This window comes from Arvicanthis niloticus, chromosome X (genome assembly GCF_011762505.2).
Source record: "Arvicanthis niloticus isolate mArvNil1 chromosome X, mArvNil1.pat.X, whole genome shotgun sequence".
Lineage (NCBI taxonomy): Eukaryota > Metazoa > Chordata > Mammalia > Rodentia > Muridae > Arvicanthis > Arvicanthis niloticus.
Genome location: NC_047679.1, coordinates 24194243 through 24208990, shown reverse-complemented (window position 1 = coordinate 24208990; position 14748 = coordinate 24194243). Strand labels below are relative to the sequence as shown.

The 14748-nt window shown below is 42.3% G+C and overlaps 1 protein-coding gene across 1 annotated transcript in view; it reads left to right on the top strand.

Moving 5' to 3' along the window:
* Nucleotides 1-14450, top strand: part of Asb9 (ankyrin repeat and SOCS box containing 9) — a 36298-nt gene extending 21848 nt beyond the window's left edge. Inside the window, exons 4-8 of the mRNA XM_034485881.2 lie at nucleotides 6203-6310; nucleotides 8491-8641; nucleotides 8853-8987; nucleotides 10801-10992; nucleotides 14236-14450. Of these exons, the coding sequence (XP_034341772.1) occupies nucleotides 6203-6310; nucleotides 8491-8641; nucleotides 8853-8987; nucleotides 10801-10992; nucleotides 14236-14360 (711 nt within the window). The 3' untranslated portion in view covers nucleotides 14361-14450. The remainder of the gene's footprint in view (nucleotides 1-6202; nucleotides 6311-8490; nucleotides 8642-8852; nucleotides 8988-10800; nucleotides 10993-14235) is intronic.
* Nucleotides 14451-14748: the final 298 nt, after the last annotated feature.

Sequence of the window (14748 nt, the reverse complement as noted above, 5' to 3'; positions counted from 1 at the left end):
TGCAAGCCTGTAAGGTCAGATACTCTGGAGCAGAGGACTATAAGTTCAAGACCAGCAAAGCTTACAGACGATGTTGAAGCCCAGTCTGTGCAGCTCAGCCCTTATCTGCCATTTTATAAAGAGGGCTAGAGTTGTGTGGGAGACAGCTCAGTGGTTAAAGTCCTTCCAGCCCAAGAAAAAGGGCTAGAGATTGCATCCCAGAACCCATATACATGCCAGGTGCAGATGTAGCCTACCTGTAATTCCAGCCTCATAAGCAGAGACTTGATCCCCTGAGCAAGCTAGCTAGCAACACTAGTCATATCAGCAAGCTCTAGGTTTCATTGGTAGACTCCCCTCCAGTGAATAAGGAGGAAGAACGATTAAGGCTCATTCTGGACCTTAGGCCTCTACAAGTAAGTGCACCTATATGCACATGTCCACTTACTCCTATGCAAACATGCACATGTGCATACGCATACACACACACACACACACACACACCACCACCACCACCACCACCACCACCACCACCTCCACGATCAACAGCAACACAAACATGAAAATATTAATAAGAGACAAAAAGGGATTCCGATACAGCTCGGTGATAGACCACTTGCCTAAGAGAATGACAGGGCCAAGGCTCAATCCTGTATATTACAGCAATAAACCAACCAATCAACCTGCCAGCTGAATTGAGCTTCCCCATCATGCAACCTGGCCACTGGGACTTTTTGAAAGCTTCTATGTGATTCCTCCATGTAGTCAAAAGCAAGCGGCTACTTTGTAAGTTCTCACCACAAGCAAGTAGGGAAGAGTAGATTTTTATCCCCTAGAAAATTGAGTAAGCCTACCTGCCTGTTTAGGGTTTTCTGTTGCTGTGATAAAATACAATCACCAAAGGCAACGTGGGGAGGAAAAGGTTTGTTTCAGTGTACACTTCCAGGCAGCAGTTTATCAATGAGGAAAGTCAGGGCAGGAACCACCAAGCAAGAACTGATGCAAAGGGGGAGGGAGAAGGTTACTTACTGGCTGCTACTCCAGCCTCACTCAGCCTGCTTTCTTAGAGCACTCTGGACCACCTGCTAAGAGTGGCATGGCCTACAGTGAGCCCCACTTTCCCACATTGATCATTGATCAAGAAAAATGCAATAAGGCTTGTCCACAAGTCAATCTGATTGGGGCATTTTGTTTTAAAGTTGAGTTCCGTCTTTTGAAATGACTTTAGCTGCTGTCAAGTTGATTTAAAATTAGCCAGCACAAATACCTGCTGGGATCTTTAAAGGACGAATGAAAGATCAGGACAGAAACAAGGACAATTGCTTGCAATTAGGAGTTGGCAACTGGCTGAAGGCTAAATGAGAAAGAAGAAGAAATTCCAGATAGGAATGGCCTGCCAATTACTGAGTGCTAAAGTTTTGCATCCCTCATTTCCCAGTCTTCATAAGAATCTTAGCAGGCAGGTGTAATTTTTGCCATTTTACCTATGAGCATATTGAGGCTTTGGGATAAGTCACTGACTGCTAGTCATACTGCTTGGTAGGTCCTGATGCTGGTACTGGTATTTGAACTTGGGAACCATTCTGCCATTCTGACTCCTGAGGTCTCAATTGTAGAGATAATCAAGATCTTAATGCCACCGAGAGAACTAAGATTTACAAGGCTTTCTTTCCTTTTTTCTTTCTTTATTTTTTCTCTTTTGAAAAGGCTGAGTTATTATTGCTAGTTGTGTGCCTAGGTAATTATGTCTTGGCATAGTATTATAAAATGTACCAAGGATGACTGTGTGTGTGTGTTTGTATGTGTTTGTGTTTGTTTGCATGTATCCACATGAAAGCAATGTGGAAAAAAACTTTGAGAAAAGGAAAAAAACTGAGGCAAAATGTTTGGGGAAATGCCCATGCTGGGAGAGGTAAGGACAGAGGAAAGGATGGAGTCAGTGAAAAAGAGAAACCCATGCTCTAAAGATGGAAATCAGGCAGAACAGTATGTTAGAAGCCAGAGGAAAGGTTTCTGAAGGGCAAAATGAATAAATAGCAAAATCCGAGGTGGAAGGGTTCGGCTCACTGAGCACTGCATATTGGGTTTCATGAAGAAGCCACTGGTGATCTTTATTTTTTTCTTTTCAGTGGAGCTTTCAAAAGCAGCAGGTTTGCTTACAGCATTCCCATACAATCTTGGTTTGCTTATGACATTTCCATAAGTCTTAGTTTTGGTGGACCTTCCATCTTGACCATCTTTCCCCCAATCCCAATTAAAGCCTCACATCCCCTGGTAGATTTCCCCTTCCATTGTTAAGATCATTAAGAGAAGCTTAGGCAAGAATGCATGGTAGTGAGGAACATCAGGTAAGGGAAAAAGAAAGGCATAGGTGTGTATGTGTGTGTGTGTGTGTGTGTGTGTGTGTGTGTGTGTGTGTAGGGATAGTGAAAGGATAGAGGGTGTTGAATGATGGCTTGGTAGAGGCTTTGGGAAGTATGTCTGACGGGGACAGAACTGGAGAATGGGTAAATGGATACAGGAAAGACAGTAGATGACATAAGGTCACATGGGGAAGGAGAGGTCACATGGGGAAGGAGGGACCCCATAAGTCCAAGGGCTCTCAGAGCAATTTCATACATTTGTTCCCCAGAGAAAAGAGCACAGCGAAGGAAGATCATGGAAGGTGCAGGTAGACCTTAGGGGTGGGGAGAAGGGGCATAGGAGTGCCACATGAAATGACTGTGATTGCCTTGGTTGAGTAGGAAGGGAGTGAACCTAAGGGAAGCAGGTCATCAGCTTCTTTTCTGCTGAGTATAGAAGGAACTGGAAACCATGGACAGAAAAGCTGGCAAGCCTAAAGGTCTCTGTGGTCATTTGGCTTTATGTAGGTGGACACATGACATTTTGTGTTGTAATAGGATGTTTCTGGGGATTGAACACTGTATTGGTCAAGTTGCTGATTCTGTACAGCCCCAACAACTTACCAAAACCAGTGTGTGGCCATGGGCTCAGAAGAGTTGACAAACTGATAATAGAATCATTAAAAATGAGCTGTCTAGTCAATATGTGTTCTTTATGCAGATCCTCCTGTGGACTAAATGCTGTGAGGTGATTGGTTAGAGATTACCCCCTGATGTTATATTATTCAGATTTATTAGTTAGATTACAAGATCATTGAAGGCACAGCTGTGGCTTGATGAACTCTAAGGTCCTAAGCTTTCAGGAGACTTAAAGGAACTCTGTTGCAATGTGAATATGTAATGCTTGGGGAAATGCTTCACACTGGGGCTAATTTCTATGTTGCTTTGTGCTTTCATGGGTTTATATACAAGTACCTAAATGCTGGCTTTGAAGTGGTAGTCATAGCTAGAGGACTACTTTTTAATATTAACAAACTAACTAAAAATTTAAAAGGACAATTGTCTTTCATTGCATGCTCTGTTGTACAGGGGGAAATGCAGGTAGGTGTGTGTGTGTGTGTGTCTGGAAATTGAGCCTAAGGCCTTACACATGCTTGGTAGGCAATCTACTACTGAACTATGCTGTCAGCCCCTTTCTCCCTCCCAGTCAGGGTTTTACTAAGCTACTGGTGCTAGCCTTTGAACTTTGCTCTGCATCCCAGGCAGGCTTTGACATTTTGATCCTCCCATCTCAGTCTCCCAAGCAGCTGAAATGGCAGGCCTGTGCCACCAGACCTAAATTTGCAGTTAACAGTTCTGCCATGAATTCCGCCCACCCCCAAGTGCTACAGGCTGAGTAGGACAGATTAAATAGAGAGGAGAATGCTGAGAATGGAAACCAAACCAACCCAAAAGATCTGGGGTGCCCCTTTCCCTAAAATGAAACAATTCACAAGTGAATGATAATGGAAATAGTCAAATACCAAGTGCTATGTTATGAAGTTTATGGTAATACTTGGGAAGGAATAAGTTCAATCAGGTAATTCTTCCTATGTCTGGGCACTGAGAGCCATGTTTTGAGGATTCATGGAATTTGAGGTTCTGGAGGGAGGGAAAATGCAGTATCTTCCTTCCCTGTAAACAGAAGAAGAATAGGGATGGAGAAAGACTGTGAAGGGCATTGGAGCCTCTCATTTACAAGCATATTATGGTGAGTCTCCCAGAACCTTTTCCTAGGCTCTGGATTGGAGCCCCTGTGTACAGGGATGTAAGCAGAGAGTGACTGATATCTCAAAATGTGTGATTTTGCTGACCAGAAGCTAAAGGCCAAATGCACAGGCTAATAGTGTCATAAATGTTCAAGAAGTAGAAAAATATGTGTTGGGATTAATGGAGACTGAGGCCTTTTATTGGAGCGATTTTGGGCAACTTTATACTGTTCCAGGAGAAAACTTACAACTTATATATGAGTCATTGATTAAATTAACCATGCACAAGGGTTGGAGAGATAGCTCAGTGGATAAGCGCATCTCCTATACAAATATGAGGACCTGAGTTCAAATCTCCAGAACCCATGGGAAAAGTTTGGTTGGTCACATGCACCTGCAACCTCAGCATTATACTGGGGTAGGGAAGGAAGAGACAGAATTATTACTGGACTTTCTGACTGCCAGTCAAACCTCAGGTTTAATGAGAATCCCTGTCTCCAGGACATAAGGAAGATTGTGTGTCTATATCACATCTGCACACCTAAAACACATACTTTACACATGTACACACACACAAGTGGGGCTGATAGCTCGTGCGTGGTTGTGGGTGTGGGTCCTGTTTGGCTGAGGATCTGCTTGGGGCTCTGCCCGGGTGTGGAGCATCTCAGCCTGAAGTTCCCGCAGGGGCAGGGCTTTTGAGTGGACCTGGAGGCTGGTGGTCTCCGTTCTCAGGTTCCCAGATGTTGCTGGGAGCCACGGAAGAATGGAGCCGTGAGAGGAATGAGAGACAAAGAGAGAGAGAAAAAGAGAAAGAGGGAGAGGGAGAGAGAGAGAGAGAGAGAGAGAGAGAGAGAGAGAGAGAGAGAGAGAGAGAGAGCCCCGATAGTGCTTGTGGGAAAGAGACTCTTTGTTGTTGCTGGCTCGCCTAGCTTGCTTGAATCAGTGGCCTCTGTGGTTGGAACGCAGAGATTAGGTGGTGGCTTGATACCCAGAGGGCACCTCCATGGTTCTCCACAACAGGTCCCAAAGACACAAGGAAGTCCATGGTTTTAAAGGATTTATTGTCACGACGGGTGATAGATGAATCTGGCTTGCTATACTGAAGATCTGTATAGTCAAGCTTACTGAGGCAGCTGCTGACAAGATCCAATACCTCCTGAGTTGTTGGACTGAAGGCCTCACTTCCTGGTTGGTTGTTGGGTGGGGGCCACCTCATTTTCTTGTCAAGGACTTTAAGTACAATAAACCAAGAGGTGATGCAAACACTAAAGAGAGAGTGCGCCAAATAAAGGTTGACATTTAATCTTGAAAACAACCCTCTTTGCATATCTTCTTAATTAGAAGCAAATCTTGGTAGGAATGAGGCTTGGTGACAGAGTAGTGCCTTAGTTCATGCAAAAGATGAGGAGGAAGAGGAAGATTGAGAAGGAGAAGGTGAAGAGAGGAATCGGATGAGGGAAGGAAGAGTAGGGGAAGAATAGTTGAGGGGGAGAAGCATAGGTGAGGGAGGAGGAGGAAGGCAATACTAGAGGAAGTGGAGGAAGAGCACAGGAGGAGGAGAGGATAAGGAGGGGACAGGTGAGGAAGACTGGAGAAGGAAGAGGAATAGGAAGAATGAAGGAGGAAGAAGAGGCAGCATCAGCAAATCCCTCACTAAAGGGGAGGAGGTCACATGGGATGTTACCACTAGGAGACAAGAGTCACTGGGGGGCTCCCCAGTCATAACACATGTAAGCTTGGCAAGCAGAGTCTCATCCTACTATTTTCTTCACCATCCTATCTCATATCTGTCCTTCTTAGTAAATGCTTGGTGACGCATCATGTTAAATTGAACAGAATGGCAAGTATTCCAGCAATAAGTACATAATCAACAGGGAAATCATTGAATTGCCAGCCCCAGCAGAGCCTGGTAAAGCCATTACCTTTGTGGTTATCTTATATTAGGCTCTCACTGTGTGATGGGCTCTTCTTGTCTTTTTTGTTTTTAAATTACAGTATGTTAGTAGACTGCTTTACCTGATCCTACAACTTAACTTTTTGAAGAATTCACATAGTACTGTAATTACATCTGAGAACCAACCTGAGGGTACTGTTGCCTTGTACTGCATTTTGAGCCCATTTCTCTTCTTCTAGGGTTGGCCTGTAAACATCATCACAGCGGATCATGTGTCTCCACTCCATGAAGCATGCCTCAGAGGTCATCTGCCCTGTGCAAGTGTTTTAATAAGTCATGGCGCTCAGGTATGTGAGGCTTAAATAATAGAAGCAAATGACATCAAAAAATGAACAATGGCTATTTCTATTCCTCTGAATAATTTCCAGACCTTTGATAAGTCGTCTCTTCCTCCTCCTTCTCCCTCCCTCCCTCCCTCCCTCCCGCCTTTCTGCCTTTCTTTCTTTCTTTCTTTCTTTCTTTCTTTCTTTCTTTCTTTCTTTCTTCCTTCCTTCCTTCCTTCCTTCCTTTCTTCCTTTCTTTTTTCTTTCTTTCTTTCCCTCCTCCTGCTTCTGCTTCATTTTCTTCTGCTACTGCTTCTGCCTCTGCCTCTTTTGCTTCTTCATCTTCTGCTTCTTTCCTTTCTTCTCCTCCTCCTTCTGAGACAGGGGTTCTTTCTGTAGCCCTGTTTGTCCTGGAACTCAAAGTTGGCCTCAAACTCAGAGATCCTCCTGCCTCTGCCTCCTGAGTGCTGGTATTGAAGTCATGTACTACCACATCTGGTCTATAAGATCTATTTCAAACCACTCCAAAAACTGTCCTTAGAGTCTGAACCATTTTCTTTATTTTAGACAGCATTAATAAACACTGCTATGTAATTGTAATATCTCTGCTTTCATGTCTCTGGGTGGCAGGGAATGAAATCCTGCAAAAAACGCTGAGAACTTCAGCTAGGGATGGCTGGGATGCTGAAGTAAGAACATCTCTGTGTAGTCTCTCATCCTTTAGCAAGTGTCCTGAATTGTTCACAGGAGAGCAGGGATTGCAAGGGAAGCAAAATAGGGCAGGCCTTTTTTTTTTTTTTTTTTTTTTTTGCATCCCATTTGCTACTGTCATATTGGCTAATGTAAGTCTTGTAGGCAAGCCTGCATTCAAGTATTGAAAAAATAGTCTCCATCTTGTGATGGGAGGGGCTGCAGAGCCATATTGTAAACGAATGTGCATAGTGGGAGGGAAAGAGCTTGCACCAGTTTGGAAACTAGCAAAGAGTCATGGGATTAGTAGGGATTATTGAGAGCACATACAAGTGTTCATCTATTACCAGTGGGGGAGTTCAAAAGGAGCTTCCTATAGGAAATGATTTCTGATCTGAAACAGAAGGATCTTAGAACTGGTCAGCTAAATGGTGAAAGTAAGAGCTTCCATCCATAAGACACAGCCAACACAAAAGTCTGGAAGTGAAATTGGGCAAATTATATTAATCCATTTTTTTTAGAGTAGGAGAATAGTGAGTGAGGTTTCTTGTCATTTATGACAAAACTGCATATAAAAGAAGCAACTGGAATGGAAACATTAAAGGAACAGTCACTTTATGGTCCTGTGGCACTATGGAACCTTGAGAGTGAGCATCTCCTTGAAGTTGCCCTCTGCATCTTTTGTACCTCACCTAGGTCTGGGCCTTCCTTAGAAAGAGATTGTGGTAGTGAATTCAGTGCTTCCATTTAACAGATGCATATGATTATATGGCAAGATAGAAGTGTCCATGTATATTTGGGCTTGCTCTCTATTGTTTGTCTGTAGCTCAAACATCATGACATGGATGCTAGCTTGCAAATTTCTGTGAGATTTTTATCTATTCTAATAAAAACTAGCTCTGAAATCTATAGTTTTACAATCTTGTTAAGCAGTTCTGTATCTATTTGCAAACATATTTAAGTATCATATTGACTAACCATGTACATTTTTCTTTCTAACCCTACCATCTTACCCATTTTCTCATTAATGAATTACTAACCATGTAAATTTTCTAACCCTACCATCTTACCCATTTTCTCAATAATGAATAAACTGAATAACATCTTTTGTATCTGTTAAGCATATCCACATGAGTATCATTCTTTTAAATAAAAAAATATATCCTTTTTAAAAATTAATTTCAGATTACTCTGACTACTGTCTTAGGATGGGTGTTTAAAATAGAGATATTAATTTGGAAGCTATACTATGGAAATCATAACTACTAGATTCATGACCCCAAGGAGGGCAGGGAAGAAAGTCCATTCAGTAGCATCATTATCACTGCCTACTATTTTATACTTTGTTATTTTTTTCCGTTACAATTGTTCAGAATTTGGTGGCTCTCATTGAAAAAGATAGAATTTAATGCTCAGAGAACTTTTTAAAAAAAACCTTGAAAGTGGAAGGATTAAGCTTGAGTTCAGTTCACATTAGTCCCTCTCTTCATCCTGGAGTTGGGTTTTCTTTGCAGGTGAACGGCATGACTATTGACTGGCGAACTCCCTTGTTTAACGCCTGTGTCAGTGGTAGCCAGGATTGTGTGAATCTGCTGCTACAGCATGGAGCTGCTCCCCACCCTGCAAGTGACCTGGCCTCTCCCATCCACGAGGCTGCTAAAAGAGGTAAATGCATTGGTAATATTTAGGGGCTTCATCCAGTCCTTCAAGGAAGCTCTAACTACAGAAACAGGAAAGCAGAGGATATTTTAGAGCAGTAGTTTTCAAAAGGTGTTTTGGTAGTTATGCTGTAACTCGTTATCTTTCCTTTGTTTCCTTTCTTCTTTCCTTCCTTCCTTTCTTTCCTTCTCTTTCTTTTTTTGTTTGTGTGCTGTAGGCCATGTGAAGTGCATCGAGTCCCTTGCAGCTCATGGAGCAAATATTGACTATAACATTAGCCACCTTGGAACACCTCTGTATGTGGCTTGTAAAAACCAGCAGGTCATCTGTGCCAAGAAGCTCCTGGAGTCAGGTTAGTAAAAAATTATAATATATATATATAAGGCATGAAAATTAAGAGTAAATTAAGTGACCCCTAAAGATCCTCCTGTCATATGAGAGGAGAGAGTGTGGGCAAGGGAATTGAGCAATACAACACTGTTCTGACGGGAAGTTGTTCCACAAAGTTTACATTTTGTCAAACTTTTTGTCAAACTTCTAATTGGCATGACAATTAGGGGGGAAGAAGATGCTGCTGCTGCTGTTGATGATAGCATCCATACCTTTTTACAGGGTGGTCCTCGTTTATTACTAGCTTTTCCTCCCTGGCCTCTGCCTCTCTCCAGCTGGACAAGTTAGATGATTGAGCTTTGCAAAGTGTGCAAAGCCACTGGGTTGTAGCTGAGTCTTCCACAGTTCTTCCGGATTAGGGAATTAGTCTGCCACAAACAGTTTTTATTTCTTGAAGGGATGTACTATCATTCCTTTTCACTCCCCTATGGTTGTCGAGTCCCATTCCCAACACTGGGGACACTAGAGAAACTCTCTATATTGTGATCCTCCTTTAAGGCTCTTGGAGTCTCTCCCCACACTATTTTCAAGTTCCTATATTTATTTTCCCTTGCTTGATAGCAGTTCTTATTCTTCAGTTCTCTCTGCCACTCTCCCCTTTTTCTATTATTTTAGGGAAAGTTTAAACTTCAAGGCATTTAAAGCTCTTATCCAGGTCAGGGCCATATTTGGCATCTCTCACAAAGTAAAACTACTATTTGTTGATTTGTTGACTGGGCAACTGGGCATTCAGTTTTTTTTGGGGGGGGAGGGAATGGAGTTTTCAGCTCAGGTAAAAAGTGGGCTCCTGCATATACCTCAGTGAGAATCAGGATCTAAGCAGGGGTGGGGATTTATTTAGATGGTGGATGTAGAATTTGATAGGGATGGTCCCAGAAATCCACCTTACTCCTAAAGAGAACTTGCCAGCCTTCCTGTGGTAACAGAATCTATTATTCCAACTTAGGCGGAAAATGTCTCCCCAATTGGTTGTGTTTAATGATCCAGTTCACATAGTCTCACGTCCCATGGCTTTAAATGCAGTACTGGCCACTCAGTGTATGAATCCAGCTTCTTGATGTATACAGGGTTTCCCCATCTAGTCACATTCATGGTCTGTACTAATACACTGCATTAATAATGAATTTGCAGCTTTCACGCTACCCAGAGTTTCTCTTGACTGTACCATTCTCATGCCTAATACTCTGTGGTGGTGAATTGTTAATGCCATATGCTACACAGCTCACATTGTCCTTTTAGTCACATTGTCAAATAAAATTTTCTTTTATTGTATTTGTGTGAAAATGTGCATGTTCATGTAGGGAGGGAGATGCATGTGTGCATGCATGCAAGAGTGTGCGTGCACATGATTGTGGAGGCCAAAGGTTAACCTTAGATGTTGTTCCTCAGGAGCCATCCATCTTGATTTTTGGAACATGGTCTCTTGCTGGGACCAGGGGTTCACTGATTAGGCTGGGCTGGCTTCAAGGGTATGTGTGTCTCCACTCTCTAGCATATTAGGAGCATGTGTTATCACACTCATGTTTTTCTCTGGGTGCTGGTGACTGAACACCGATTCTTATTCTTGCACGGCAAGCACTTTACCAACAGAGCTGTGTATCCAATGCCCATTTTTCTATGATATTAAATGACATAAAATGAAATCAGTTCCCAATCTCACAGAATTATGTTCGTCATGAATTCCCCATATTTAAAGTCTTTTGAGAGTCTGTGTTTTGAGAAAGGGGATAGCTAGACACTGCTCTTTGACCTCTTTTGTTCTTGTGACTATTCAGGGGCATCTGTGAATCAAGGCAAAGGCTTGGATTCTCCTCTTCATGTAGTAGCCAGGATGTCCAGTGGGGAGCTGGTGCATCTGCTCATGGACTTCGGAGCAAATGCTCAAGCCAAGAATGCTGATGGCAAACGTCCAGTGGATCTGGTGCCGCTGGAGAGTCCTCTGATCCAGATCTTCTTACAGAGAGAAGGTGACTATCCATTCCTCAAATCTAAGCCCTAACCCATAGAGACTCCTTTGATCCTTAGTGTGAGGCAAGTCCTTACTAAGTTCTGACTTCCAGTTCTATAAAGATCACTATCTGCCTTCACCAGGCATGGGGAACATGAGATAATTCAAGAAGGCACATCATTGCTAATGAAGTAAAATTTAGCTTTTTGTTGTTTGATATGTTGGAGTAAGGCTGTTTGGCCAGTTTTTAAAGAGGTCAGCCATTATTTAAAAGTACATGATAGTAAAGTTAAATAAAACATACTCTAGAGCAGTGGTTCTCAATCTTTCTAATGCTGTGACCCTTTAATGTCATTCCTCTTCTGGATCTGTATTAGTGGTGATCCCCAACCATAAAATGATTTTTGTTGCTACTTCATAACTGTAATTTTCCTGCATAGATGAATTGTAATGTAAATGTCTATGTGTCTATGTTTTCTGATGGTCTTTGCCGATCCCTGTGAGAGAGTCATTTGACCTCCTAAGGGGTCGCAACCCACAGGCTAAGAACCACTGCTTTAGAGTGATTCAACAGATGCCTTCTAGGTATTGTCTGGTTTCTCAAGATGTCTGAACTGCCCTGTATACCAGCCAAATCACTGAGTAATTGATTTCTGGTGTTAAGACATAGCTAACTGAGAGTTTAGGGCATTTGTTTAATGATTTACACCAATCAAGATATATTTACTGTTGAAAGTTTACCACACTCCTCTGTAAATAAGAACTCCCACTGCTCACACAAATAACTAAACAGTGGTCTTGCACAGGAGAAGGGGCATTTCTTGGAGCAAAGACCTCTTCAGATTTCGAGGAAATCTGATTGAATTATTAGATTTTTTTTTTTTTAAAACCAGAGTGTTGATTGTGCTTTGTTTTTGAACTGTGGGACTCTGAAGCAGGCCTTTCTATCTGAAGGACTCTGATGTCAAATAAGCTGGCTATTTTCTACCCACAGGCTGAGAAGAAGTAGGGCTGGATCCTGGTAGAATGATAAAGTGGTCCAAGGACTTCTTCCTCCGTGCACTGTCCCAGGGCAATTGCCCATCCTGCAGTTGTCTGCAGTCCTTAGCATTGCAGGGTAGGCCAAGAAAGACTGATGTAGGCAGAAGGAATCAACTAGAGTCCTCTTTCCATTAAACCGTGGGATAATCACTGGGCATTTCTGCCTGCATCTTGATGATTTCTTGTTTGAAAAATTTCTAGGTTTACCCACAGGGCCACTTCCCCAGTTCCTCAGGAACCACAGAAATATTTTAATTCCTATTAAAACAGAAGAAAGATGAATAAAACCTAATGAGAATTATATTCATCTTTATACTATTATAGTTGTAAAATACCAGTTTTAATATTTTTATTGGGCATGTGATATACAGAGGCAACTGTGCCTCAGGGTCCAGCAAAGTCACATAGTGGGTGGATATATCTCCTTCCTCTTCATATAATCTTATGAAATTTTCAGATTGTCTTCTCTGGGGTCTCTCTCTCTCTCTCTCTCTCTCTCCCTCTCTCTCTTCTCTCCTCTCTCTCCTCTCTCTCTCTCTCTCTCTCTCTCTCTCTCTCCTCTCCTCTCTCTCTCCTCTCTCTCTCTCTGTCTCTCTCTGTCTCTCTCTGTCTCTCCTCTCTCTCTTCTCTCTTCTCTCTCTCTCTCTCTCTCTCTCTCTCTCTCTCTCTCTCTCTCTCTCTCTCTCTCGGCAGGGCCTCTCTGTATATAACTGCCTGTCCTAGAACTTGCTATGTAGATCAGGCTAGCCTTGAACTCACAGAGATCCTCCTGCCTTTGCCTGACAATTAAGATTAAAGATGTGCACCACCATGCCTGACTTGGTGTTTTCTTTCTACTTTATTCCCTAAAGCAGTTGTTAGAGACCTAGATTTTTTTCTTAATTTCTTTATTTCACACTTGACATGGTGACAGTAAAGCCCATGATTTTGCTGGCTTAAGAGTGTCGCTTGATGAGAGAGCACATGCTTCCTACAATAAAGTGCTCTAGGTTTCATCCTGAGAACTCCAAACAAAGTTTAATTTGCCACTGAAGGAAATGACCTTTGTTTTGGCTCTAGGAGTCACTTTTAGGATTCCGGTGAGGCATTTCTTAGCAGTCCAGTTGCCCAGAAGAAATGGTCCCAGGCAAGCACAAAAAGTTAGACCTGTAGATAGAACGCATCAGTTTCTATCCCTGAGTTTCCTTGATGATTCAGCTTACCTGGTGCTCTGTGATCAGGGAAACAGCTTAATTAAATTGCTGTCTTTCTTCAAGGGTATGGGGACTTGGGAGTATTAGCTGAAACTTAACTGTGTTATGAGTTGGGCTTGGTATGGAAGTTAGGAAAGGTGGAGATCTCCTTCCTTTTTCTGGAAACTAAAGGGAAGAATTTCAAGAATAGTATCCCCCACCCCTCCCATGTGTGGCATCTAAAACATGTTTTCTCGGAAACATGAAATGACTCCCAACAAGCTTGCTCTGAAGCCCTCTTCTTCATTGACCTTTATGAGGACCTCACACTGTTGCCCCTGATTAGTCACATCCTCCAACGTTCTTTACTGAAGTTAGGTTAACTCCCATTTCTCTTACAGTGTGTGCTGTGAAGTTTGTTGGCCTGTTCCTTGAGCATAATCTGATGGTGCCTTCACTTGCAACCAGTCCCTTTTGGAAAGTGCTGTTAGGGCTCCATCTTGAGCTTACACACATGCCTTTGACTGTATTTGTCTTCACTTCTTGTTCCCCATCACCTGAGAGATCCACAACTAAGTTTACTTGTAGCTTGTGGTAGGGCTACAGGGCAGGAGAAGCCACAGTATCATTTCAATTGTAGTCTCAATACTGACTTCACAAGAAAATGACCCGGGGCCCATGCTTTAACAAAATCCAGATGCACAGGCACACACCAACAATAACTGAATACAGGGAAAGAGAGATCATGGCCTAAAAAAAAAATGCCTCCTTCATAAATGCAAATAACAACTAATGAAAAAAGAGACCGTGAATTTATTTGAAAGAAAGGGCATGCGGGGATGTTTGGAAGGAGGAAACAGAAGGGGGAATTGGTGTAATTATAATCTCAAAAAGAAGTAAAAAAAATAGTTAAAAAAAAAAAAAAACCCGAGGAAACATGGTCTTAAAGTATATAGTATTTTTGTATAAGAATGTTATATATCGCATGATTTAAAAGGCAGTCCTAGATTAGCAAAACAAACATGATTTGTCCCATGTTCTTTCTCTAGGACCCCTGTCTTTGATGCAGCTATGCCGCCTGAGAATCCGGAAATGCTTTGGCATTCGGCAGCATCATAAGATTACTGGACTCCTCCTCCCGGAAGACCTGAAGCGCTTCCTTTTACACCTTTAATTGTGGAGGGACTGGATCCACAAGCACCTGAAAAATGGGTTTGAAACTCCTGCCAGTGGAGTTTCAAATAAACTAAGGTTTATAATTGTAGACTAGCGTTTTCTTTTTCTTTTTATTTTTCCACTAAGACCCTTATTTTTAATAAGAGCACTCTGGGCATTGGTTAGAGTGTGAAGATTGCCTGTCCTCTGCTTAAACGTTACTGTCTAAAAATAGCTATTGGTTTTGAACATGTCTTATATGCCAGTCACCAAGCAAGGAACACTTTGTGCATTGTCTAATTGAGCCTTCACAGCCAACTGCCCGGGTGGGTACTATTTACTACCTTTGCCAGGTGATACACTGAAGCTCAGACTGATCAATATATCCAATTACCGAGATCAAGGAC